The sequence below is a fragment of the Neofelis nebulosa genome, chromosome 6 (assembly GCF_028018385.1).
Source record: "Neofelis nebulosa isolate mNeoNeb1 chromosome 6, mNeoNeb1.pri, whole genome shotgun sequence".
In the NCBI taxonomy this organism is placed as follows: domain Eukaryota; kingdom Metazoa; phylum Chordata; class Mammalia; order Carnivora; family Felidae; genus Neofelis; species Neofelis nebulosa.
In genome coordinates, this window is record NC_080787.1 from 154,130,288 (window position 1) to 154,153,164 (window position 22,877).

General features: G+C 65.9%; 1 protein-coding gene across 6 annotated transcripts in view; it reads right to left on the reverse strand.

Annotated features, from left to right (window-relative positions):
- Positions 1–1,239: 1,239 nt before the first annotated feature.
- Positions 1,240–22,877, reverse strand: part of FRMD1 (FERM domain containing 1) — a 29,519-nt gene continuing 7,881 nt past the window's right edge. For 2 of the 6 annotated variants that reach the window (XM_058735926.1, XM_058735927.1), the window contains exons 2-15: positions 17,791–17,915; positions 17,506–17,643; positions 13,781–13,871; positions 11,433–11,512; positions 11,016–11,089; positions 9,589–9,775; positions 9,280–9,435; positions 8,869–8,934; positions 8,466–8,534; positions 6,820–7,897; positions 4,860–4,939; positions 3,343–3,635; positions 2,769–3,311; positions 1,240–2,703 (exon numbers count right to left, since the gene is read on the reverse strand). In XM_058735926.1, the coding sequence (XP_058591909.1) occupies positions 7,574–7,897; positions 8,466–8,534; positions 8,869–8,934; positions 9,280–9,435; positions 9,589–9,775; positions 11,016–11,089; positions 11,433–11,512; positions 13,781–13,871; positions 17,506–17,574 (1,116 nt within the window). In that variant the 5' untranslated portion in view covers positions 17,575–17,643; positions 17,791–17,915 and the 3' untranslated portion in view covers positions 1,240–2,703; positions 2,769–3,311; positions 3,343–3,635; positions 4,860–4,939; positions 6,820–7,573. The other 4 variants (XM_058735928.1, XM_058735929.1, XM_058735925.1 and 1 more) reach the window with 4 other exon arrangements.

Below are 22,877 nucleotides of genomic sequence, written 5' to 3' on the forward strand. Positions count from 1 at the left end.
ACTACCAAGGCCCCTCTTGGCCTCTGTGCCGCCCGCTTACCCCAACAGCCAGACCTCACCCGGTGGTTAACAGACGCTTGGCATAATTTTCTCGTCTGCCCTCGGGGCCTGAGGAGGGACGGAAATAGAAGCCCTTGCAGGGTTCCAGTTCTCAGGGTCAGCCAGCGGTCCCCACAGCCCCACTGCCAAGGACACGGGGCCCTGGCCGTCCTCAGGGTGATGGGAGAAGGGCCTGGATGCGAGGCCCTGCCTGCCCGCCCCCAGCACCCAGGCCTGTGTCCCACGTGTGCCAGCCCCACTGTGTCGCGGCCCCCCCCCCCCCCCCCCCCCCCCCCCCCCCCCCGCACGGCAGGGCCCGCCCCTCCTCGGACGCCCAGGCAGCACAGCGTGCCTCCAGCGCCCTCTTGTGGCAGCCGGGGATAGACGCGGCGTCCCCCAGGGCCGTCCACCTCACCGAGTCCACCCGCCGCGGCAGCCAACCCTCCTGGTGCCACCGGGGCACCCCCCGCCCCACCCTGACGCTCACCTCACCTGACACCTTCTTTGTGCAACAGCAGATCAGTCTGCCGGGCTGAGCCCCGGTCCGCAAAAGTTTCCTTACCACGAGGAAAATAATGCCCATAGATCTTAGATCAGGGTGGACCCAAGCCCATTGTTGCTACAGGGACCGGTCTAGCAGGGTTTGGAAAATCACGGGGAGAAGCAACCCCAGGTCGCCCAGAGGCCTTCCGCCCGCTGGGCCCCGCTGGCTTCCTCACGCTTCTGCCCCCGGTGGTCTTGGGCCTGGGTACTTCCCGCACGGGGGCCAGACGGGCAGCCTGGGACACCTGTCCCCCCGACCCTGGCCGTCACCGTGTTCTGAATGTGCATGTGCCTGTCATCCCCACCTGCACCTGCCCAGGGCTGGCCCATCACCTACCTTGGTGATGTGTGTCTGATGAGGGAGATCGGGTGACCACAGTGACCCTGGCCATCCCTCTTGGCCCATCCCCCATGGCAGCAACCTCTGACCACACGTGAAGGTGGCTAGAGCAGCCTCGCTTCCCTAAGCAGATTTGGAAAATGTGGGCTCCACGGGCACAAATGTTCCTACGTGTCCCCCAGTCCAGGCAGCTCGAGGACACGGCGCGTGTGCACGGGACAAGCCCTCGGCGGCAGCGCACGTCCCCCAGGTGGGTTAACCACCGCCCAGCCTCCTGGCTCAGCAGCGCCGGTTGGGCCAAGTGCAAATGGGAGACGTGTATTTAGGTCCTTTATTACACGTGCCAGTGTGCACACACCCAGATTTCCTTTCACAGAAAAGGTCAGGAAGCCCAGCCCGGGCGGCATCAGACTTGCCGTGTGCATGTGTGCGTGCACACACGGACCCACACACGTGCACATGCATGTGCACACGGACCCACACATGCGCACACGGTCCCGTGCGTGCATGCACGCATGTACACATAGGTGTGGACCCATGCACATATGTGTGCGTGCACGGACACACTCGCACATACATGTGTGTACATGTGGACCCACCTGCGCATGTGCCCCACACACGTGTGCACACACACACACACGGGCTCAAGTTCTGCCCTCTGTCTCCAAAATGAGCCTGAGCTGGCCGTGCCGGTGTGGCTTCGGCGCACGAGCACGGGAGATGGGTGATGTCACAGGCACAGGGCCTCGCTTCCAGTCACCCAGTGGCAGCGGGCTTCCAGTCACCCGCTGAGTGCTCGGGACTACCAGACGGGCACACGCCAGTCCACCTGATCAAGGGGACAGCAGGTGTCAGATCCTGTGCAGGGCAGAGGCGGGAGGGGCCCGGGTAAAACGAGCCGCACCCTAACACCCGTCAGGCTCAGGGCCTGTTACCACCCCTCTCGCACCGCACCTGCTCCCAGCGCCCGCTCAGGTCTCTGGACGGGAGGCAGGGGCCCACCTGGGGTCGGGAGGCGGCCAGGACGCAGCGCCAGCCCGGCCTTCCTCCGGGGACACGGGCCGCCAGGCTGCTGACGCGCACCCCCTCCGCCAACGACTCCGCTCCATCCAGGTGGCGGCTGGCCGCGGGAAGGCCACCTGGCAGCCGGGCCTGGACCTGGGGAGGGGAGCGTGCCCCGGCCCCGGGAGGCCGCCCCGCCTCTGTCCTCCCAGCCTGTGGAGGCTGGCGTGGTTCTCCTGCCCCGGTGCTCCAACCCCAAGCTGGCCGCTGAGGCTGGGGCCGGGGCCACGCACCTGCCGTCACGTGCTGCCTGCTCACGGCCTCTCAACGCACCGATGGCACAGCCCCGAGGGCAGGGTGCTGTCCCTCAGAAGCACACTTTTCCAGGACCCGCCACGGCATGACCTGTAAACCTCCGCCCAATCGGGAAGGCCGCGCGAAGCCCGGAAGTCTCTCCAGCCCCAGACGTGGAGCTTGGGTCCGGGCCGAGGGGGCGGCTGGGTCAAGTCCCCACCCTGCCCTATCTCACCCGCCGCCTTCTGAGCCATAACGGGTGACCCGCGCTGCGGAGCCCCGGCTGCCCCTGGGACGGCGGGTCAGTGACCCGCGTGACCTCTGCTGGAAAGGGACAGGACGCTCAGCTCGGTCTTGGGAGGCAGGGCCAGGAACATTCAGAATCTGCATCCTGGCTTCTCGGGATGGCCCAGCCGCCTCTGGGGCTCCGTAGGCCCCGCAGGGACCAGGCATCCACGTGCCGCTGCGACTCCAGACTTGGAGCCCTGCGGTGAAGGCATCGTGTGAGGGGTGGGCAGGGGTCACCCACCGGCCAGGTCTGGGCCCACACCTCACAGAGAGGCCTCCGGGATCGTGAGCAGCAGGGGCGGCGGAACGGTCTAGAGGAAGCTGGGGCCGGTGCCGTGACAGGTGACCGTGACCTTGGGTCAAAGGCTCCCAGAAGGCTGTGCACCTGGTCTGGCCGTCCACGGGGGGGTGGGGGGGGTTCCGTGCAGAGGGAACCGGAAGGGTCTCTCCCACACGCGGGAACAGCCAACATCTTCCTTCCAGGGTGGATGGGTGGGGGCCGCCCCGAGCCACCTGCAGACGGGGTGGCCATGCCTTGACTTCTGCCTCCTGACACTAAGACAGAAGGAGTCCGGACCCATCATGGCGGGCACGAGAAGCAGGTCCTCCTACTCCCTCCAGGCTTCTCCATACGGCTGGCGGGTGAACCCATAGGAGGAGGGTCTCAGTCAACAGGGCGGTGGCGGGGCCTCCAGCGCACAAAAGGGTGGGGGCCAGGGACTGTGGACCAAGCCCTGCCACGTGGATGCATCCGTGCCGTGTAGATAGAGCCCACATGGACAGGCCGTGCTGTGTAGATGGAGCCCTGGGCGACAAGCCGTGCCGTGTGGATGAACCCCCGTGGACGAGCCGTGCCGTGTGGATGAGCCCCCCATGGACGAGCCGTGCCATGTGGATGAGCCCCCCGTGGACAGGCCGTGCTGTGTAGACGGAGCCCCGGGTGGACAAGCCGTGCCATGTGGATGAGCCCTACGTGCAGAGTCACACCTCTGGGTGTCTACACCACAAACTCTTCTGGGAGCTGGTCCTCCCTGCACAGGACCAGGGAGAGGCATTTCGAGGACCTCACTCTGCAGGGTCCCAGTGGTGCATGGTCCAGGCCGTGGCAGTGCGGATCTGCCTCTGGGATCTGCAGGGGACAGTGTGAGTGCGTCTGCCTTCCCGCCCTGCCTCCTCGTCCTTGTCCACCCCTCCAATTCTGTCCTGCCTGCCCTGTCCTCCCTGCACCCTGCTGGCCCACTGTCAGCACAGCCTGGATAGGAGGGGACTCCCAATCCCTTGTGCCCGCTGCGGGCGCGAGCCCCTTGGGCAGGGGTGGGGCACAGGCAGTGGCCCCTCTGTCCTCAGCCAGGGCAGCTCAGGGAGGGAGTGGCTCCTTCTGCGTGGGCCCTCCCCCTCCTCTCCTGTCCTGAGGAGGCTCCTACAGGAAGGGCTTGGGTCCCCCTCTGGGGACCTGACATGGAGCCCACACCCATCCCGAGGGGACTGGGGGCTACGTGACAATTGGGGTGGGACACAGCCCTGAGCTGTTTTCTTGCTTTGAACTCATCAGACCTGGTTACTATTTGATAGATCTTAGGAAGATCCAGAAGCATCCACAGAAGTCAAGAACAGCCTCCCCCATTTCACGTGTGAGGAAGCTTGTCCAGTGCCCAGGCTCTGAGGTGGCTGCCCCGGGTCCCGTCCAGGTCAGGGCCCAGCTAGGGGCCACCACGCTGAACTACCACAGCCCATGCAGGGAGGAAGCTGGGCCGGTGCCGTGACAAGTGACCGTGACCTAGCGTCAAAGCAGCAGACGGCCACGCGGGACCCCTGCATCCAGGCCAATCATCGCCTTTTATGGGCACGTCCCGTCCATCATCTCTGGGCCCAGCCAGCCACCTGCCCAGGGCACTGTGGCGTCTGCCCCATCCCTGGGTCTAGTCCGTCCCTCCCTGGGAGTCACGTCACAGCCTGATATTCTCTCTGTCCAGGGCACCACCCCCAGGTCAGCTCTGAGCCAGGAGGGGAGCCCCCAGACTACCCCGGAACCACTGCCCTCTGCCCCTCCTCCTACCCCTGGGGCCTGGAGCGGCCCCTCAAGCCCTCACCACCCAGGGAGGGTGGACTCTGCCATCCAGTGAGCACCCAGCCAGGAAGGCGGGGTCCCTGGAGAGCCAGCCCCCCCCCCCCCCCCCCCCCCCCCCCCCCCCCCCCCCCCCCCCCCGCCAACCGCCTTGTTCCCAGAAGCCTCCCCTCCCCGCCCCCACTGCCTCACTGAGGTCCGGGCTCTCTAACTGGAGGCCTGCGGTGGGCCTGGGCGGCCAGGAAAACAGGTGCAGGAGCCCAACATGGACCCACCCGGGGACAATACCTGGTGCAGGGCCTCCGCGCTGCAGCCCCACGTCCTGATCAGCCCGACCTGCACGGCCGCCAAGGGCTCCTTACAAGAGGCTGTGGGAAGGGCGGGGGATGTGAACCGGGCCAGAGACAAGCTCTTACCTCTGTGGAAGGATGACTCCTCCCCTGGGGGGCCCTGGCCCTGACTCCTCCCCTGGGGGGGCCCTCACTCTGACTCTTCCCCTGGGGGGCCCTCACACTGAACTCCTCCCTAGGGGGGGTCCTCACTCTGACTCCTCCCCTGGGGGGGGTCCTCACTCTGACTCCTCCCCTGGGGGGGCCCTGACTCTGACTCCTCCCCTGGAGGGGTCCTCACTCTGACTCCTCCCCTGGGGGGGCCCTGACTCTGACTCCTCCCCTGGAGGGGTCCTCACTCTGACTCCTCCTCTGGGGGGCCCTGACTCTGACTCTCCCCCTGGAGGGGTCCTCACTCTGACTCCTCCCCTGGGGGGCCCTGACTCTGACTCCGCCCCTGGGGGGGTCCTCACTCTGACTCCTCCCCTGGGGGGCCCTGGCCCTGACTCCTCCCCTGGGGGGCCCTGACTCTGACTCCTCCCCTGGGGGGGCCCTGACTCTGACTCCTCCCCTGGGGGGGTCCTCACTCTGACTCCTCCCCTGGGGGGCCCTCACACTGACTCCTCCCCTAGGGGGGGGTCCTCACTCTGACTCCTCCCCTGGGGGGGTCCTCACTCTGACTCCTCCCCTGGGGGGGGCCCTCACTCTGACTCCTCCCCTGGAGGGGTCCTCACTCTGACTCCTCCCCTGGGGGGCCCTGACTCTGACTCCTCCCCTGGGGGGGGCCCTGACTCTCACTCCTCCTCTGGGGGGGCCCTGACTCTGACTCTTCCCCTGGGGGGGCCCTCACTCTGACTCCTCCCCTGTGGGGTCCTCACTCTCGCTCCTCCCTTGGGGGGGGGCCTTCACTCTGACTCCTCCCTTGGGGGGACCCTCACTCTGACTCCTCCTTTGGGGGCCCTCGCTCTGACTTTAGACCCGGAGCTTTCCTGCACCCCGTCATCCAGTGGCCTTGATCTGCAGCGTAGGGAAGAGGTTTTCTGCAGTCACACACCTGGTCACGCGTGTTCCCTACTGAGGTGTCTGAACCCCCTTGAATGTGGGAGGCTGTCCGTGGGCCTCCTCACTCAGGGGGTCCTTGGCTGAGGGACGGGGAAACCGGGGAAGGGTCCCAGCCCTCCCCACCCACGGGCTTGCCCCGCCCCATCCTTCCTCAGTGGCATTTGTCCAGGCACAACAGGCCCTTACGGGGCAAACCGCGGATGAGCAGTGTTGTTCACACTGGACTGCAGACCGCAAGCCTGGACACAAACACAGACAGCAAACCAGACGCTAGGTGTCCACAGGTGACTCCAGGGGACCCTGGGTGGTCGTGGGGGGCTGGAACCTGCAGCTGGTCCCCACAATTGCCCATCACGTCCACCGCCCAGAGTGCTACAGACAGTCAGGGGACAGTGGAGCCAGTGGGACTTTCCCTGGGTGACAAGGCAGGGCCCCACACCCCTGGACGCCGCAGAGGCATCTCTGGGGACCCCGGGTCCTAGATCTCCTGGAAACCTCTTGTCTTGTGAAGCTAGAGAGGAACGTGGCTGAAACACTTCCTGATGGCCGGACGCCGGACGACGGGCACCGGTCAGGTCGGGCTCCCTGAAAGTCCTGAGGGCCCCTCGTGACCCGCTGCAGAGATGGCCGAAGGACCCCCACCCCAGAGCACACCCGCAGGGAGGAACCCATCACGCGGTCTCTGACCCCAGGCCCTAAGGCCGCCTCGTGGTGCTGGGGGGTCAGGCCACACTGGGGAACTGAGGGGCCACGTGGGAGTCATGGGCCCGTGCACCCGGCCCTGCTGGGGGGTCAGTGCCTGTCGCCCCAGCCCCACAACACTGGCCCTGCTGGGGGCTGGCCGGGCACACACTCACCGTCTCCCCGGTCCTGGGCCTCCCCCTCGCGCCCGCCTCCGCGGCCACCGTCTGTGCCATGGCTCCTCTGGCTGGTGCTGGGGCTGCAAGGTGGCGCCTCCCCACGCACGGCCTCGGTGCCCCAGGGCTCGTCCACCGACACCTCCCAGGGCTCTGCGGGCCCAGCGTCTGCCTCGATGCCTCGCAAGCGGGGGCTACTGCCGCTGTCAGCCGAGCCAAGGGACGGGTGCTCCGGCAGCTGCCGGCCACCACCCCCGCTGTGGGGGGAGCCCGGGGAGCCCTTGTCACCCGGGTCTCGGTCCAGGTCCGGCGTGTCGCTGACGTAGGACTCCCGGTAGTGCTGCTTCTCTGTGTGGGGACAGGAGGCACAGCGGGGAAGAGCGGGCTCGGAGGGGACACAGGTGCAGTCTCACATGCCTGGAGCCACAGGGTCCCAGCGGTGGCCCCGGGATCCTGCCCACACCCCCCGGCTGGCGCTGAGGCCCAGGGGACGCAGTGTGAGGGGAGGGAAGTGCCACTCAGGGATCGGGGCCCTGTGTACCCGTGGCATTTGTCACCCACAGCCAGTAAGCTCCGGATACGTGCCTTTGTAATGGCTCCCAGGGGCTGTCCCACCGTCCCCAGTGTCAGGGACCCCAAGCAGCCCCCGCACGCGAGCGGACATGCTCACAAGTGCACGGGCACACGCGCACGCTCGTGTGTGCATGGCCAGGGAGCCCAGGAGTCCCCCAGCCCCTCAGCCTTCCTGCCACACCTAGAGAATTCCTTCCCAGAATCCAAACTGTCCCCAGGCCCCGTCCTCAGAATCGGCCTCCTCCCCCCTTCCAGAGGACACAGGAGCCAAGAGGCCGCGCCCCCCAGTGGGAAACATGAAAGGCGCCCAGAAGCAGCCCGGGCGGCCCCCCGGGGCCCGGCCACGGCCGGGGCCCACCTTCTGCCTCCTCCAGCTGCCGCAGCCTCGCAGGGTGGGTCGCAGCGTGAGCCGCAGCAGGTGGCCGGAGCGCGAGGCGCAGCCCGTGTGATACACCAGCTTCCGTGCCGACGGCGGCCCGTCTGGCTGGATCTCCAGCCTTTTCCCCTGAACGAGGAAGAGGCAAGATGTAATCTTACAAGAAAACCACGTGACAGCGAGCATGTTCAACACGGGCCGTGACCCCAGATAGGAAGCCGCCCTCGATAGGAAGCACAGCACCCCGCGCTCAGGCACGAGAGGGCGGCCCCGGAACATCGTGGACGGCTAGACACTCCCCTCAGCCCCCCGACGGCCGCGTGCGGGGCAGCAGTCCCAGGACGGGACGCCAGGCCTCAGTCTCACCGTCCGGAGGAAAGGTCCACGGCAAGTCTGCGTCCAGGGCCCTCCCCGTCCTGCGCCTCAGCCCCGAGGGCCGGGCGGGGCCCAGGGAGGCCTCCGGAGGCCAGGACCAAGGAACGGGGGCATCTGGAGGCTGCAGCGGTGACTTTCCGTGACCTGATCCTCATCCCCCTGGTTTGTTCCACATCAGAACACCAGGCCACCGGCAGCAAACATGCCCTGCGGCCAGGTCAACAGGGTCAAGCCCTAGACGCCCCTGGGTGCCGGGTCTCAGGCTGTGCCTGCTCCCCATGGAGAATGAAGCCCTCTCACCTCGATCCCACCAGACACGCACCAGAAACACCAGCTTCCCGATGTGGGACCAGGGGAAGTCATAGAGCAGCTTGGGAGCGTGGTCTGCCTCCTGCAGAACCGCAGAGAGGTGCTCAGGACAGCCAGCCAGAGGATAGACCCAGTGCAAAGGTTCAAGGGGAAGGGTGGGGGAGGGCGGTGGACGAGGAGGGGCGGGGAGGTCGGGGGTGGGGGAGGGGAGGGGAGGAAGAACAGGAGGGGAGAGGACGGACTGGGAGGGGAGGGGAGGGGAGGGGAGGGGAGAAGGCGGAGGGAGGGGGAGGGTAGTGGACGGGGAGGGGTGAGGAGGTTGGGGGGAGCAGAGGGGAGGGGAAGGGAGGGGAGGCGGGGAGAAGGAGGAGGGAGGGGGGAGCAGGTGGCCACTCCAGGGGGCTCTTCCCCGGCACCTGATAGACTTGCATTCCCTTGAGGGTCAGTCCCAGGACGATGGTAGGCCTGTCCTCCTTCTTATCCTGAAAGGACACCAACTTCAGCGAGGCGACAGCCTGTGCCCGGGGTGGGGGTGGGCCCACCAGGGATGAGCAGGGTCCCTCTTCCCTTCTGATGCTAGAGGCCTGTCAGCCACCTCCCTGCCTCCTTCACCCCCTCAGACTTTCATGTCCCCAGATATCTGAGCTCCTTAAGCCCCGCTCACGGGCCCGGGCCCGAGCCGGCCAGCCGAGGGGACGCCGTCCGCCCGCCCTGGGCTGGGGTCGGCGTCCTGGCTGCCCCCGGGCTCTGCTCCTCCGGGCCCCTCGGGCAGAGGATCTCCGAGGTGGCCCGGACTCCCAGTTCCGCCGGGGCTTGACCCTGTTGACCTTGTACAGCCTGAAGAAGTGGACGGGCACGTCCTCGAGCCGGCAGGCCTCCCTGATGAAGCGCAGCACTGCCTCCTTGGGGTCGAGGCCCCGCTGCTCACGGTGCACGGCGGGCGCGTGCCTGAGGATGTACGCGCTGCTCCTCTTGGCAATGACCTGGGGAAGAGGCCGCGGGCCTGTGAGGCCCTTCCCGCTTTCCCTCCGCCCCCTGCGGCCCCTCACCCTGCCCTCCCCTCTCGGGGACTCCGCACGGGGCCCAGGGGGCAGAGAAAGTGCTCCGCCGGGCTCCCCCGGGCTCCGCGGCCTTACCCACCGCGGAAAGTAGGCTTCCGGCTCGAAGTACCTCCCCACGTGGACCAGCTCCCGGTGGTTGCCCAGGTCGGCCTGCAGCCCGTAGGCGGCCGGCAGGAAGTAGGCCTCCTCGCGGTGGGTGCACTCGGACCTCAGCACACGCTCCTTCAGGTGGCAGCAGTACAGGTGCCTGGCCGTCTTGTCCCTGGAAGGCGTGGGTGGCCTTGGTAAGAGGCCAGATCTGGCCTGGCCGGACGGTCCCGACACAGCCTGCCTCCTCCTGCTGCCCCTGGCCCTTCCAGAACCTTCCACACGGCCACCCAACCCCCACTCTCTAGAACCCTCCACACAACCACCCAACCCCCACTCTCAAGAACCCTCCACACAACCACCCAACCCCCACTCTCCAGAACCTTCCACACAACCACCCAACACCCACTCTCTAGACCCCTCCAGAACCCTCCATACAACCACCCAACCCCCACTCTCTAGAACCCTCCACACAACCACCCAATCCTCACTCTCTAAAACCCCCCACACAACCACCATATCCCCACTCTCTAAAACCCCCCACACAACCACCCAACCCCCACTCTCTAGACCCCTCCATACAACCACCCAACCCCCACTCTCTAGAACCTTCCACACAACCACCATATCCCCACTCTCTAAAACCCCCACACAACCACCCAACCCCCACTCTCCAGAACCCTCCACACAACCACCCAACCCCCACTCTCCAGAACCTTCCATACAACCACCCACCCCCCACTCTCCAGAACCCTCCACACAACCACCCAACCCCCACTCTCCAGAACCTTCCATACAACCACCCAACCCCCACTCTCCAGAACCCTCCACACAACCACCCAACCCCCACTCTCCAGAACCCTCCACACAACCACCCAACCCCCACTCTCCAGAACCCTCCACACAACCACCATATCCCCACTCTCTAAAACCCCCCACACAACCACCCAACTCCCACTCTCTAGAACCTTCCACACAACCACCCAACCCCCACTCTCTAGAACCCTCCACACAACCACCCAACCCCCACTCTCAAGAACCCTCCACACAACCACCCAACCCCCACTCTCTAGAACCTTCCCCACAACCACCCAACCCCCACTCTCTAGAACCCTCCATACAACCACCCAACACCCACTGTCCAGAACCCTCCACACAACCACCCAACCGCCACTCTCCAGAACCTTCCCCACAACCACCCAACCCCCACTCTCTAGAACCTTCCCCACAACCACCCAACCCCCACTCTCCAGAACCTTCCCCACAACCACCCACCCCCACTCCTGCCCTCCTGCAGGCTGCAGGTGCAGGGACTGCCGTGTCCCCAGCACACTGACTGCATGCGCCTCACGCGCCTGGGCTCACCCGGTGGGCTTTCACGGGCCCAGAGAATTCCTCTGACATCGCGGAGTTACCTTATGACCCTGCCGTCCTCCACGTAGTACTGCACCCTGAGGAAGCTCACGAAGGGCGCGCGGGGCCTCCCACCCTGCAGGGGAGGCGCAGCGAGAAGACGCGGGCCGGATGGAAAGCGCCCAGGAGCTGGCAGCGGGACGCTTTCCACGGCCAGCGCCCCACAGGTGTCACACCGGCTCCCGCGAACGCCCAGGTGGCGACGGCCGGGCACTTTCCTGATTTCCACGATGCCGTGACTTCTCGGAAGGAGACCCCCGGGCGTGCTGTCTGCAGCGCTCAAGGGCGCCCCGCGCCCTCCCCCTCCGGCCCTGCCAGCGGCAGCTCTGGGGCACCTCGGGCAGCCCCGCGGGTGGGCCGGCGTGTCCCTGCACCAGACACGCGCATGGCCGCCCTCGGGTCCAGGGACGGTCACTTACTTTGTGCACTTGCCGCTTCCAGTCCTTGGGGAAGTACTTGCTGATCTTCTGCTCCAAATCCATGAACATGAACTCGTTGTCTAAGAGGACAGGCAGGGCCTTAGCGCCACAGGGACCCTCAAGGGGTCAGCTTGTCCCGCACCAGCAGGGAGGAAGCCTAGGGCTGCCTCAGGCCGTCAGGGGCGCAGGAGAGGGGGCACTTTGGGGCTGTCCCCCGCTAACAAGAGCACAGTGGTCTCGATGCAGATGGCCTGGAGCACTGGGAAACGGAGCGTCCATTCCCGGCACCCGCTCCCGTCCTACCAGTTGTGTGACCCTCCCCTTGGGGTGCGCTCGGGCCTCAGCACATGCTCCTTCTGGGTCCTCGTTGGAAATGCTCTAAACCCTCCAACACCAGACTCTGCCGAGAGCAGAGAGAACCCTTCGTCCTCTACTGTGCTGCAGATGCTTCTCCCCTCTTGGAACCATGGGAGGCTGACCCCAGACACAGGACCAAGGCCAGAAACCGGTCCCCAGGGCCAACACCCGCCGTCCCCGGAGGGAACCTCACGACGACCTAGAAGCGGAAAGCCCGGGCACCACCTGCTCACCTGGGGATACGCGGGAGGAAAGCATCTGCGCCCCCCACCCGCCACAGCCCCACCTACCCCGGGGAGCGCTGGGGCTCTGGGTGACGGGCCCTGGACCCTGCACAGCGTGGCCGGGAGGCTGTGCCTGGACGAGGGTCTGGCTCCCAGGGGGCCTTCAGCTGGTTCTTCATTCCTGCGTCTGAAACCCACTCACTCTACCCGAGTCCAGAACATTCCCCGCGTGCCCGTGCGCAGAAGGCCCACACTCAGCACCCCCCAGGTTCCTCTGCGGGGCACTGGGGGGGTCAGGCGGCCTCAACCACAGCATTTGTCAGCCAGCCGGGAGGCGGGGAAGGCCGATGTGGGAACCAGACCCCGGACATCTCACAGGGGCTGGGGCAGGATCGTGTCTGCCACTCGGTGCTGTGGGAGGGGCTGGGGTCCTCAGTGCCCTGTGTCCCCTTCTGGCTCACTCACTTCCCTCCCCCCACCTGCACACTGAGTAGGGATGCCCACTTCCCGCTTGTGGCTGGGGGCAGAGGCCCCGAGAGCTCAGGCAGAGGGCTGGCCGTGTCGGAATGGACACCTTCTTTCTCCCCCCACCCCCCGTTCATCCGCACATCTTGGGGAAACGGTGCTCTATACGGATAACCCTGAAGCCCCCGGTTAGAGATGAGGCCCCCCCCCCCCGAGCCACGAAAGCTGCCTGCAGGTGGCACCATCCACTTCCTCCCTCGGGCACACAGGTGACCAGGCACCCTCCACCTGAGGCCACGCCCTCCGGAGCCCTGCGCGCGGCACTGTCTCCCACGCGCGTGCGCAGTCCCTCCGGCTCTCCTGCTCTCCCCCAGACCCTCCACAGAGCCCGGGGGGCTGCAGAAACCAGGAGCCGGGAGGTCGCGGAGGCAACCCCAGGGCAGAAGACAAGGCCGGGTGGCTCCCCACCTCCTTCTGCCAGCACACCCCACTCTTGGCTTTCATCCATTAGAGCTCCAGGAAGGGTTTCTTCTGGACCCAGGGCTCTGCTCCTGGACAAGTGTTTCCAGAACCCCGGACACAATCGGCTCCCGGACAGCAGAATCCGAGGAACAGACCTAGCCCGGGGTTCTGTGCACTGTTTTCTCCAGAAAGAACCAAGAGTAGACCAGGATTCTGCTCGCCCCTCTCTCCCAGAGAAGGCCAAGTGCGTGTGTGCACGTGTGTGAGTGTATGTGCGTGTGCATACAGTGTGCATGTGTGTGAGTATATGTGTGTGGGCACATGCGTGAGTATGTGTGTGTGCATGTGCACGGAGTTGTGCACGTGTGTGAATGTGAGTGTGTACACATGTACATGGAGTGTGTGCACATGTGCGAGTATATGTACGTGTGCATGCGTACATGTGTATGTGAAACATGTACACATGCGTGAGTATGTGTGTGGTGTGCACGTGTGTATGTGTGTGCATATGTATGCAAATGTGTGGAGTGTGCACGTGAGTATATGTGTGTGAGTCTGCACTGAGTATGTGAGCATGCACGGTGTGTATTTAAGTGTGTATGAGTGTGTGTGTTTGTGTATGTGTGTGCGTGCCTTGTATACTTGTGAGTGTGCGAGCCTGAGTGTGTACACATGTGAGTGTGCTCAGAGCCGCGTGCACTCGCCCAGATGACCTGGGTGCACATGAGAACACTCGTGTCCCCGTGGCCCTGAGGACCCCCCAGCTCCCCAGCCTTCCCAGAAGAGGCTGGTGCCCCGGGCGGCGGGTCCCCTGGGTGGGGCCGGGCAAGGCTGACTTACCTCTGACCACGCTGAGGCCAAAGAAGTGGGCTTCTTTGATGCTGGTCACATCGCACACCCGCTGGAAGAGCTCACGACAGGTGGCCCGCACCTGCAAGACGCGGGTGGAGGCTCAGGGCCCCTGAAAGGGGTGGGCGTCCAGTGGGAGCATGAGGACCACCGCGGCTTGCCACCCAGGGCCCTCGGGGACCGCCCGAGCTGAAGACTAGGTCCCCCCGCGCCCAGCAGGGCAGAAGCCTGCTCTCCGGGTCCGGGCCGGTGCGGGGGGCTGTCCAAGGACGGGTGTGGGATTCTCCGCGCGCCCCAGGCCATCCTCGGCCTTTCTCCTCCCCGCGACCAACCTCACCCGGGCCACTCCTGAAAGCGAGCCTGGGGTGTGGGCACCCCGGAAACGGGCGCACCCGTCGCGCCTGGGGACTGGCTTCTTGGGACCCAGAGGGGCTAAGGGGGTTTCCAGGGTCCCTGGCCCTGCCCGGTGAGCCCCGAGGTCTCAGTCTCAGTCTCGGCAGGCCGGGCTGTGAGGTCTGAGCCTTGTGTCTTCAGGGCCCCGGCGCCCTGCCTCCCGCAGCGGCCTTCCCGCCTCTGCCTCCCCAGAGGGCCCCGAGGCAGAAGCCCCACCTGCCTCAGGGAGCACCGCCCCGCCCCCCAGCTCCCACTCTCGGGGTGGGGAGCCACCTCGATTCCTGCCTACACGGGGCCTCCTTCTGTCTACGCAGGTAAGGGCCGCCTCTCTCCGGTAACATCTGTCGTCCAAGCTGGGTTATCCAAATGACACTTCGTTTCACCTGGAAACGGAGCCGTCTTAACATCAGACATCCAGCAAGTTCGCATTTCCAACTTCTTTCCACTCTGTTGATTGGACCCCGGACCCCGGAAAGGGCCGGTGCTGGAGCAGCTGACAGCGCTGCCCGGGGCCTGGACCCCCCTCGCGTCTCGGCTTCCGGCCGCTCCTGCGTCCCCCGCGCTTCCCGGGCTGGAGGGAGGCGCCACACGCTCTACGTGCCCTCGTGGCCAAGCCGCGTCTCTGGTGTCCTCTGGGTGGAAAATCCTGGTTCGAGGCGGGCAGCCCAGGCTCACGGCCCTCGGAGGGAGAGGACACGTCCTCGTACGGACGGTGCGGGCCGGAGCGGGGCGGGCCCGTGTGCGCAGCACGGCGCCCGCGGGCTCGCGCAGCCTCTGTGGTTTCTGGAAGTGTCTCTACGCCGTCTCAAGTCAGATGACGAGTCTCCACTTTTTCGCGGTGAGTTGCCGTGCCGCTGGTTTCGTCCTCATCCACGTCGTGTGGCAGCAGACGTGGACTGAGCTCTGCCGTGGCGGCAACGCGGCCGTAACCTTCTAACACCTGGATGTTCAGACAGACAGGTGGGGGCCACACACGGGGCCGCCCCCACGGCTCACGCGGTGGGCACACCCTGAAAGTAAGCTGGCGGGGTGTGGGTGCCTAGCTGCGCGGACGGCCTCGGTCACCCCGTCGCCGGCTGAGACTTGAGGCCTCAGCCGGCGGGTTTCACTCTTCGCTCGCTCCTCCTCCTGCTAAAACCCTACAGCGAAGCCGAGGAAACAGGTGAAAGCCGCGGTCCGGGTTCCGTGTGTCGGGGCCACAGCCCAGGCCCGCCCCGCCCGCCTCTCCCCACCCAAGTCCTCCTACTGCCCCTCCTGGGGCCTGAGGCGTCTCGAAGGAGGCAGGGACCCCCGGAAGACCTTCTGATCAGCTCCAGCTTCTCCCCACCAGACGGGTAAACCGAGGCTTGGAGAGATTCTGTCGTTAACGCCAATTGGCATTGACTTAAACAGGGAAGCGTGTCCCTGAGCAGGTAATTCCCGGGGGACTTGAACTACGCCATCGCCAGCCAGCCAGCTGTCCTGCCTGTAAGAGCATTCCACCCCCCCACCCCCGACCCCGACCAGTCCTCGGAGGTACAGCCCCTCTCCGCCAGCCAGTCCCACCTGGTGCTGGTGCCACATTTTCATGGACACACTTCCCCTCAAAACGCAAACCCCCTCTCTGGGGCTGGCTAGCTTTCCAGGGGTTTTCCTGCCCCTCTCAACCCGCCCGGAACGCGAAAGGGGACGGACAAAGGGGACGGACGTTCCTGCTCCGATGTCCCTCGGTGTCCCCAGGAAGGACATGCTGGCTGTGTCCACCAGGGACCCTCCGCTCAAGGGTTAAGTGGCACGGTGTGCGTAAGCCCCCCGCGGGTGCTCCGCGTGGGGGCTTCTAGTACAGAACGGGGAGGGGCGGAGGCAGCTGAGGGCAGAGGGTGACAGTAACCTGGACACCAGAGGCCGCCTCGACTAGGGGAACTTATCACCTCACTTTTCACCTAGTTGGTAAAAACTGGAGAGGACCACCATTCCCCAACCGGACCTGACCTGTCCTGCTAACGACCCACCAGCGAGGGCCGAGAGAGCAGCGCGCGTCAGAGCCCGGGAGGCTCCAAGGCGCCAGCGTGGCACCGCGACGGGCCCACCCCTCTGTCCGCCCAGCGAGCCCCCACTCATGTTTGCTCCACGACTGTCCCCACGACCCCAACGGCTGATGCGCAGCGACGGAGACCGGCACCCCTGGCCCGCCCCGCCTCTTGTCGCCTCGAGAAGCCCCGTGGAATCCGGACCCTGATCTCCTGATTCTCCCACTGAGGGACGGGGCCTCGCCAGGGAGGGAGGACAGAGCAGGAGTGAGTCTGCGGGGAGACCAGACGGTGGCTGACACTTCTGTGACCGCGGGATGCCACGAAAACCACCCCCTGGGGACCGCCCTCCCTGGGGTGACCGGTGGCCCGGGCAGGGACAGCTTGGTGAGGGGGCCATGACTGCACAGGGCCGTGTGGGTCCTCCGGAAGGAGGTAGCCTCCTGGTTATCCGTCTGGCTCTTAAACGACCGGACCCTCTGATGGGGTCTGTGGAAGAGCCACCAGCTCTGTAACAAGCACTTCTGAACTCGCGCCTTTGTTCGACGGCAGCCCCCAGAGATGCCCCAGCGCGTCTTTGTATTTGAGACGGAAGTCCCGTGGTCTCGGGGCGCCCCCGGCTGGCGGGTGGCACCAGGTCAGGGTTCGGGGCCTCCGTGGGCCACACCGTCCACAAGTGCTACCAGCCGCGCGTGGGCGTTGGGAACAAACTGCTGAACCGTCGGGCTGTGTAACCAGCCTACCTCGGGGAAGGGGCCCGAGTAGGGGGTGGGTAGAGGCGAGCCGCGGCCCGGGGGGGACTGGCGCTCAGAGGGGAGGCAGGCAGCCCCGCGGCGCCTCCCCGGGACTCCCCGGGGGCAGGTGGACAGCGGGCCTCGCCGAGTGGCGGGGGTCCCTGGGGGAGGGTGTGGACTTCGAGGAAGAAGGGCTCAGGAGCGTCATCGCCCTGAAGACGAGGCCAGTCGGGGCCTCAGAGATTTCTATGGAAGCCGGGGCCACCCCAGGAGCTGAAAGTGGCCGGTGGAGAATCAAAGGGGAGAAGGGCCCAGAGGACTCGACCGAAACCGAGGAGACGCCTGAACTGTGCGCGTGTTTCAAACGCCGCGAAGCTTTGGCGTTTGGATGGAATGTGCCACAGAATACCACTTCTGGTCCACAGCATCCCTTTGTTGGGAGATGGGACCTGTGGCAGTGTCTCTGCCCACCTCCACGATCACCCCACCCCTGCTCACCCCCGCGGTCGCCCCCGCGGTCGCCCCACCCCCTACCCTCCCCCGCACTCGCCCCCGCAGTCACCCCTTCCTCCTCGCTCACCCCCACAACCAGCCGCAGCTGCTCCCGCGTGGGCAGCAGCACCAGGACGTCCCTGGGTTCTGCGGTCATCCCGCCGTCTTAGGGGCTCTGGTGGCTGCACGCAGGCTCTCAGGAGGACCCGGCCCCCTCCACGGCCTCCTGCGGGGAAGGACTGGTCAGGGGCGCGGCCGGCCGGGGAGGGGCTGAGCTTCCGAGCGCCTGGGAGCCAACCAGGTGTCACCGCCACCTGTGGGGCCCTCCCCAGCCACCTGGCCACGGGTGGGGAACGTAACAGCCCAGACTCACCCGGATTCAGGTTTTCTGGGGACCGGGCACCTTGCTAACTCCTGGCTGGGAAATGAGTGGAAGCCGAGCGGGGCCAGAAATCCAGCCGGTGGCTGGGCCGGGACAAGGTCCAGGCTCATAAATAGCTGTGCAGGTAGATTGGAATGCAAATAAACAGTGTCAGGAGGGCCCGCCCTCCCCTCCGCGGCCTCCAGCTGCCTCCCCTCCCCCAGGGACCACCTCACAGCTCCCTGAGGCCCCAGCCAGCACGGCCCCCTCCTTTCCAGGGACCAGAAGAGATGTCTTGTAAAAGCCCACGACAACACGAAAGCCAGGAGGAGGATCACTGCGCAGGTTCCTGGAGGAGCCGGAGGGAGAGAGAGTGCAGAGCCCGCCGAGCCCCCCGAGCCCAGAAAGGCACCTCGGGGATCGGGGTTGGGGGATAGGGCGCATGCCCAGGTCCCCTGTGGCCCCCTCCTGCGGAGGGGAATGATCACTGGTCCCTAAACAGATCCCACTCGTCCCCTTTAGCAGCAGACGCTGGTGTTCTGTGCCGGCTCCTGGCCCAGGGTCGCCTGCCCCAAGGTGAGTGACACCTGTTACAGGTGAGGGCGGGGAAGCCGCTGCCTGTAAACCCTGCCCTTGTGGGAAGACCCGGCTGGGCTCAGGCTGGGATCAAAGTCTCCAGGTGCCCTTGCTCTGCAGGCTCGGCCAGCAGGAGGCGCTGCTGTTACTGGGGCGGCCAGGGGTCCCAGCAACGCGGTTCCTGCTGCCCCATCTGCCCTCGCCCTATAGGTGCTGGTGGTCTGGGCCCCTCCGCCCAGGCTGGGGCCCTGGGGGCTCCGTGCGAATCTGAGCGGCCGCTGCCCGAGCTCTCTCCAGAGCGGATGCAAAGCTATTCATCATCGGACACACGTATGTCCTTTCAGGGGGCAAGTTAACAATTTTAATTAAAAAATCTTTTTAATGTTTATTTATTTTCGAGAGACAGAGTGAGACCGGACACGAGGGAGGGAGGGGCACAGAGAGGGAGACAGAATCGGAAGCAGGCTCCAGGCTGCGACCTGTCAGCACAGAGCCCGACTCGGGGCTCGAACCCAGGAACCGTGAGATCGTGAGCTGAGCCGAAGTCAGACACTCAGCCGACTGAGCCACCGGGCGCCCCGCAATTTGACAACGTTTAAAAGGCCAATAGCCCCGTGAACAGACGGTGGATTTCATGATATTCACTGCCTTCCGGTGGCCTGCGACCCCCTGCCTCACGGTCACGAGGGCCGCGTGGCGACGAAGGACGCTGGAGCCGCTCCTTTCCAGGAGCGTCGGGGCGCACGACAGGACTCCGCAAAGCTCACACGTGCACGCGTGCGCACACGGCCCGGGCAGGAGCAGGCCGGGGACGCGGAGGCGGCGGCGGGGGGGGGGGGGGGGGGGGGAGGGGGGAGGGGAGGGGGAAGGGCTGAGAGCCCGTGTCTGCATCCCGCGCAGCGGGCGCCCAGAGCCGTGGCGCACCGGGCCTCAGCTTCCTCCCCCGTACAATGAGGGTGCCGGTGCCCCCGCCTGTTGTGAGGGGCTGGCCACGTTTTACGGGACATTTGGCAGATGCGCTTTAAACACCCCTAGTGAGGAAAAAAAAGAAGAGGAAAAGCAGCCCCGTGTCCCTGCCGATAGACGTGACTACGGGGTTCTCACCGAGATGGAAAGCCCCCGCCCCCGCCCACCTGCCTCCCACGGCTCCCAGTGGAGGCTGCGTGACGTCATCAAGGCGTGGGAGGTCATTTCCTGGATACGCTGCTGGGCCCTCAGCCCCCTCCCACTGTCCCCCCCGCTGTCCTCCTTTGGAAAACACGTGTGGCAAGTCCCCCAAATAAACCCGCTTCTAAACACTTAACTGTCTCCTGGACACTCGCATGGTGGGGGGGTGGGGGGGGAGGGGTGCGGGGAGCGCAGGGGAGGAGGCAGCTCCCCTCCACCCTGGACCCTCCCTCCTGGCAGCCCTGCGGGCCCCTCGCAGGCCGCACTCGGCGTTGGTCTCTGCCCAGGTCTCCTCGTGCTGGAGACTGGCTTCCGTCCTCTGGCACAAGGGGGGTCCGCTGACCATGTTCTGAAAACAAAGCTCCGGAAAGGTGAGTCCATCCAGTAGGTGCTTCACAAGCGGAGCGGGAACACCGTTCAGCGATGCCAGGGAACGGGGTGCTGGTATGTGGGCGTCAAGCATACTCTGCTGCCCAGAGGCCGAACTCTGTGGGGCTCCGCGAACAGGCAGCACCCACGGAGCGGCCAGTAGGCCTGCGGCCGCCTGGGCGGGAGCTCCGCACACGGGCACGCGGTCTCCCTCCCGTGTGATGGGGACGCCGCACGCCTAGGTGGTGGCGGTGGCACAGCTCTGGGATCTAGTGACACGCGTTACGTCGTTCGCTTCAAACGAATGCATTTTCTGGTATTCAAGTCATAGCCCAGTAAAGCATCAACGTACATAACAGGTTCTCAAGTCCCAGCAGACCCACCGATCACTCGACAGGGGGCAGGAGTGCACGCGCCGCCACGGCCGTGACCCCTCCCGGCAGGCACGTCGCGGGCACACGCGGGGGGAATGCACGGCCTCGGTGGCGGAGGACCCTGGGCTGCCGGCACCCTGCACGCCTGGCCACACCGGCTGCCCTTTCCCACGCCTCCCCGGGCCCCTTACTGGGCTGGTTTGCTTATGGTCATGACGAGCCACGTGAGGGCTGAGCACTGAGTTAGTCAGAGGTCACACCGCTGAGTTAGGGGCTGGCCACCCCTCACCTGTGCCCCACCGCCCGGCTCGCCCGTGCTCTGTGTCACCCGCAGAGCGTCACCCTGCCCCCGTGGGGGTCCTCACAGCTCCTGTGGGCCCGGGACGGCCTCGCTTGCTCATTTTATGAGTAGGGAAACAGAGACACAGAAAGCAAAGAGGCTTGTCCAGAGCCCCGGCTACCGCACTGCTAGGGCCCAGAGCTGCCGAGACCTTTCTGGAACCACGTGGAAGGTACTCGTGGTTAACAACTCTGGAACGGGGAGGTCAGCACTTTGGAAAGCACAGGACATCTGCAGGGCGTGGGGGCAGGGTGGGCGGGGGCTCCTGGTCCCCGAAAGGGCAGGGAAGAGCCGGCCAAGGAAAGGAAAAGGCAGCTGGGAGGCTCCGCGTGACCACACAGGGCTGTGTTTTGCTTGCTGCCTGGTCAGGACTCTTGACCTCAATTAAAACCTGCAGCCCAGCAGCCGGGCGCGTGGGAGGCCGGTGTGGCCGGAGCGGGCCCTTCTTTCCACGGACATGCCTGCTGCCTCGCCCCTCCCCCTCCCCCGACCTCTGTGCAGGTTCCTGGGCCATGTGCTTCGGGGACGCCGCGCAGTCTTGGACAGACCCCTGCGTGATTTCACGCGCTCCTCCCGTGACAAGTAGCAAGCACTGCCCCCCCATCCTGCAGGGGACACGGGCCCCTGGGCTCCACCGTCCACCCACGGGCCCCGAGCCACACAAAGTCACAGCGCGCCTCGGGGCACAACTGTACGGGGACACGATGGTGACAGTAGAGGGAAGGAAGGGGGCCCGGGGACCTCAGGAGCCAGAGGCGGGTGGGGGATCCACGCGGCAGGACTCGGGCTGTGAATGTCACACCCACAGGAGCACGGGACCCTCTGGCCCTGGGGAGGGACCTCACCGAGCACCAGACACCATGGCCCGCGTGCCCAGGCTTGTGCCATTGTGTCCTTCCAGGAGACGGCACAGGGCAGGCCCGGCTGGCAGCTCACAGCCTCCCCGGGGCCCTGCCTGCCGCTCCCTGCCCGGCCCCGGGGGCACACGGGAAAACCGCCAGGCTGCCTGGGTCACCCCCTGGAATGTGCCAGCTGGGGACAGGGGTCCTGGACCACCTGCCCACTCACGGGACACTGCCTTTCAGCGGTCACGTATCTGTCAGAAAAGAGGTGACACAAAGACTGTGACGTAAATCATTTCTCAACGACCCACGCCTTTTGCGTAAATTCTCCTGTGAGAGTTTTCTTCCGGGAAATGAAGCACAGTGAGCGAGTGTTCAACCCACCCCGCTGAACTGAAGTGACCTGACAGAGGCACGTCTGGGACGCAGGCCCGGGGCCACAAGGGACCCGTCAGCTGCAAGGGGCTGGCTCGGGCCGTCAGGCTCCAACACGGGCCACACCGGGAGCCTAGCGCGGGGAGCGCCACCAGGCGGGAGCAGGCCCTGAAGGGCCGGGCACTTGCTCCCAGGCCCTCCTCTCTCCTGGGAGACGGGAGGAGGCCCTCCCCGCCTGCAGGGCCAACAACTCATTGGTCACAACACCACGCTTTAGTTTCAAGGCTCCCAGAGCCGGGGTCTCCCCAGCTCGGCCCTGAACCTCAGGGGAAGCGCGAGGGCAGGGGACGCCCAGCCGCGATGGAAGTTCTGCTCAGGCGTCACGTGCAGACAGGAACGTGGCGGGTCACACTCGCTGGGGCCGGAGGAGCGCGTCGGGAGCATGAGGAGCATGGGGAACACGGGGGCGGGCGTGCAGGAGAGGAGGCCACTTCCCCGTCTGGGTGGGGCTGGTGCGTGCCATGTGCTTGTGCGTCGTGAGTGTGAAAACACCTGTGACTACCTGTGAAAGGGCCAACGGGAGTAAAGTCACAGCAGGACAGTGAGCGGGGACGGCGGTGCCGGGCAGCCCCGGGCATCGGTGGGGCTCCCCCACAAACAGATCGCCACCCCTGCCCCCGTCCAGCAAGACAACTGTAGCGATGGGGCGTCCCGGCCGTCCCCGGGCAAACAGCCCCCCGGTCCAGCTCCTCAGCGACCCCGTCATCCCCCTGGTAAGCGGTGGCCCTCAGCTCAAGGTTGCCTTGCCCTTTGGGTCACGGCCACGCAGACTCTTGTAGAGACAACAGAACCCTGTCCAGGCACAGGGCCACACACGGAGGCTGAGGGGGGCGCCCGGAGGTCAGACCGCCCCCTCCCTGTCTGAGGGGGGAGCGGGCCTCAGGGACATGGCGGTGGGCGTCACTGTTCAGGCAGGCCGTGGCAGGGGGGTGGGGGGCGGGAGGGCAGGGGGTGAAGCCCACGGATTGGACTCGGGTGGCCCGGGAGGGCTCGGGG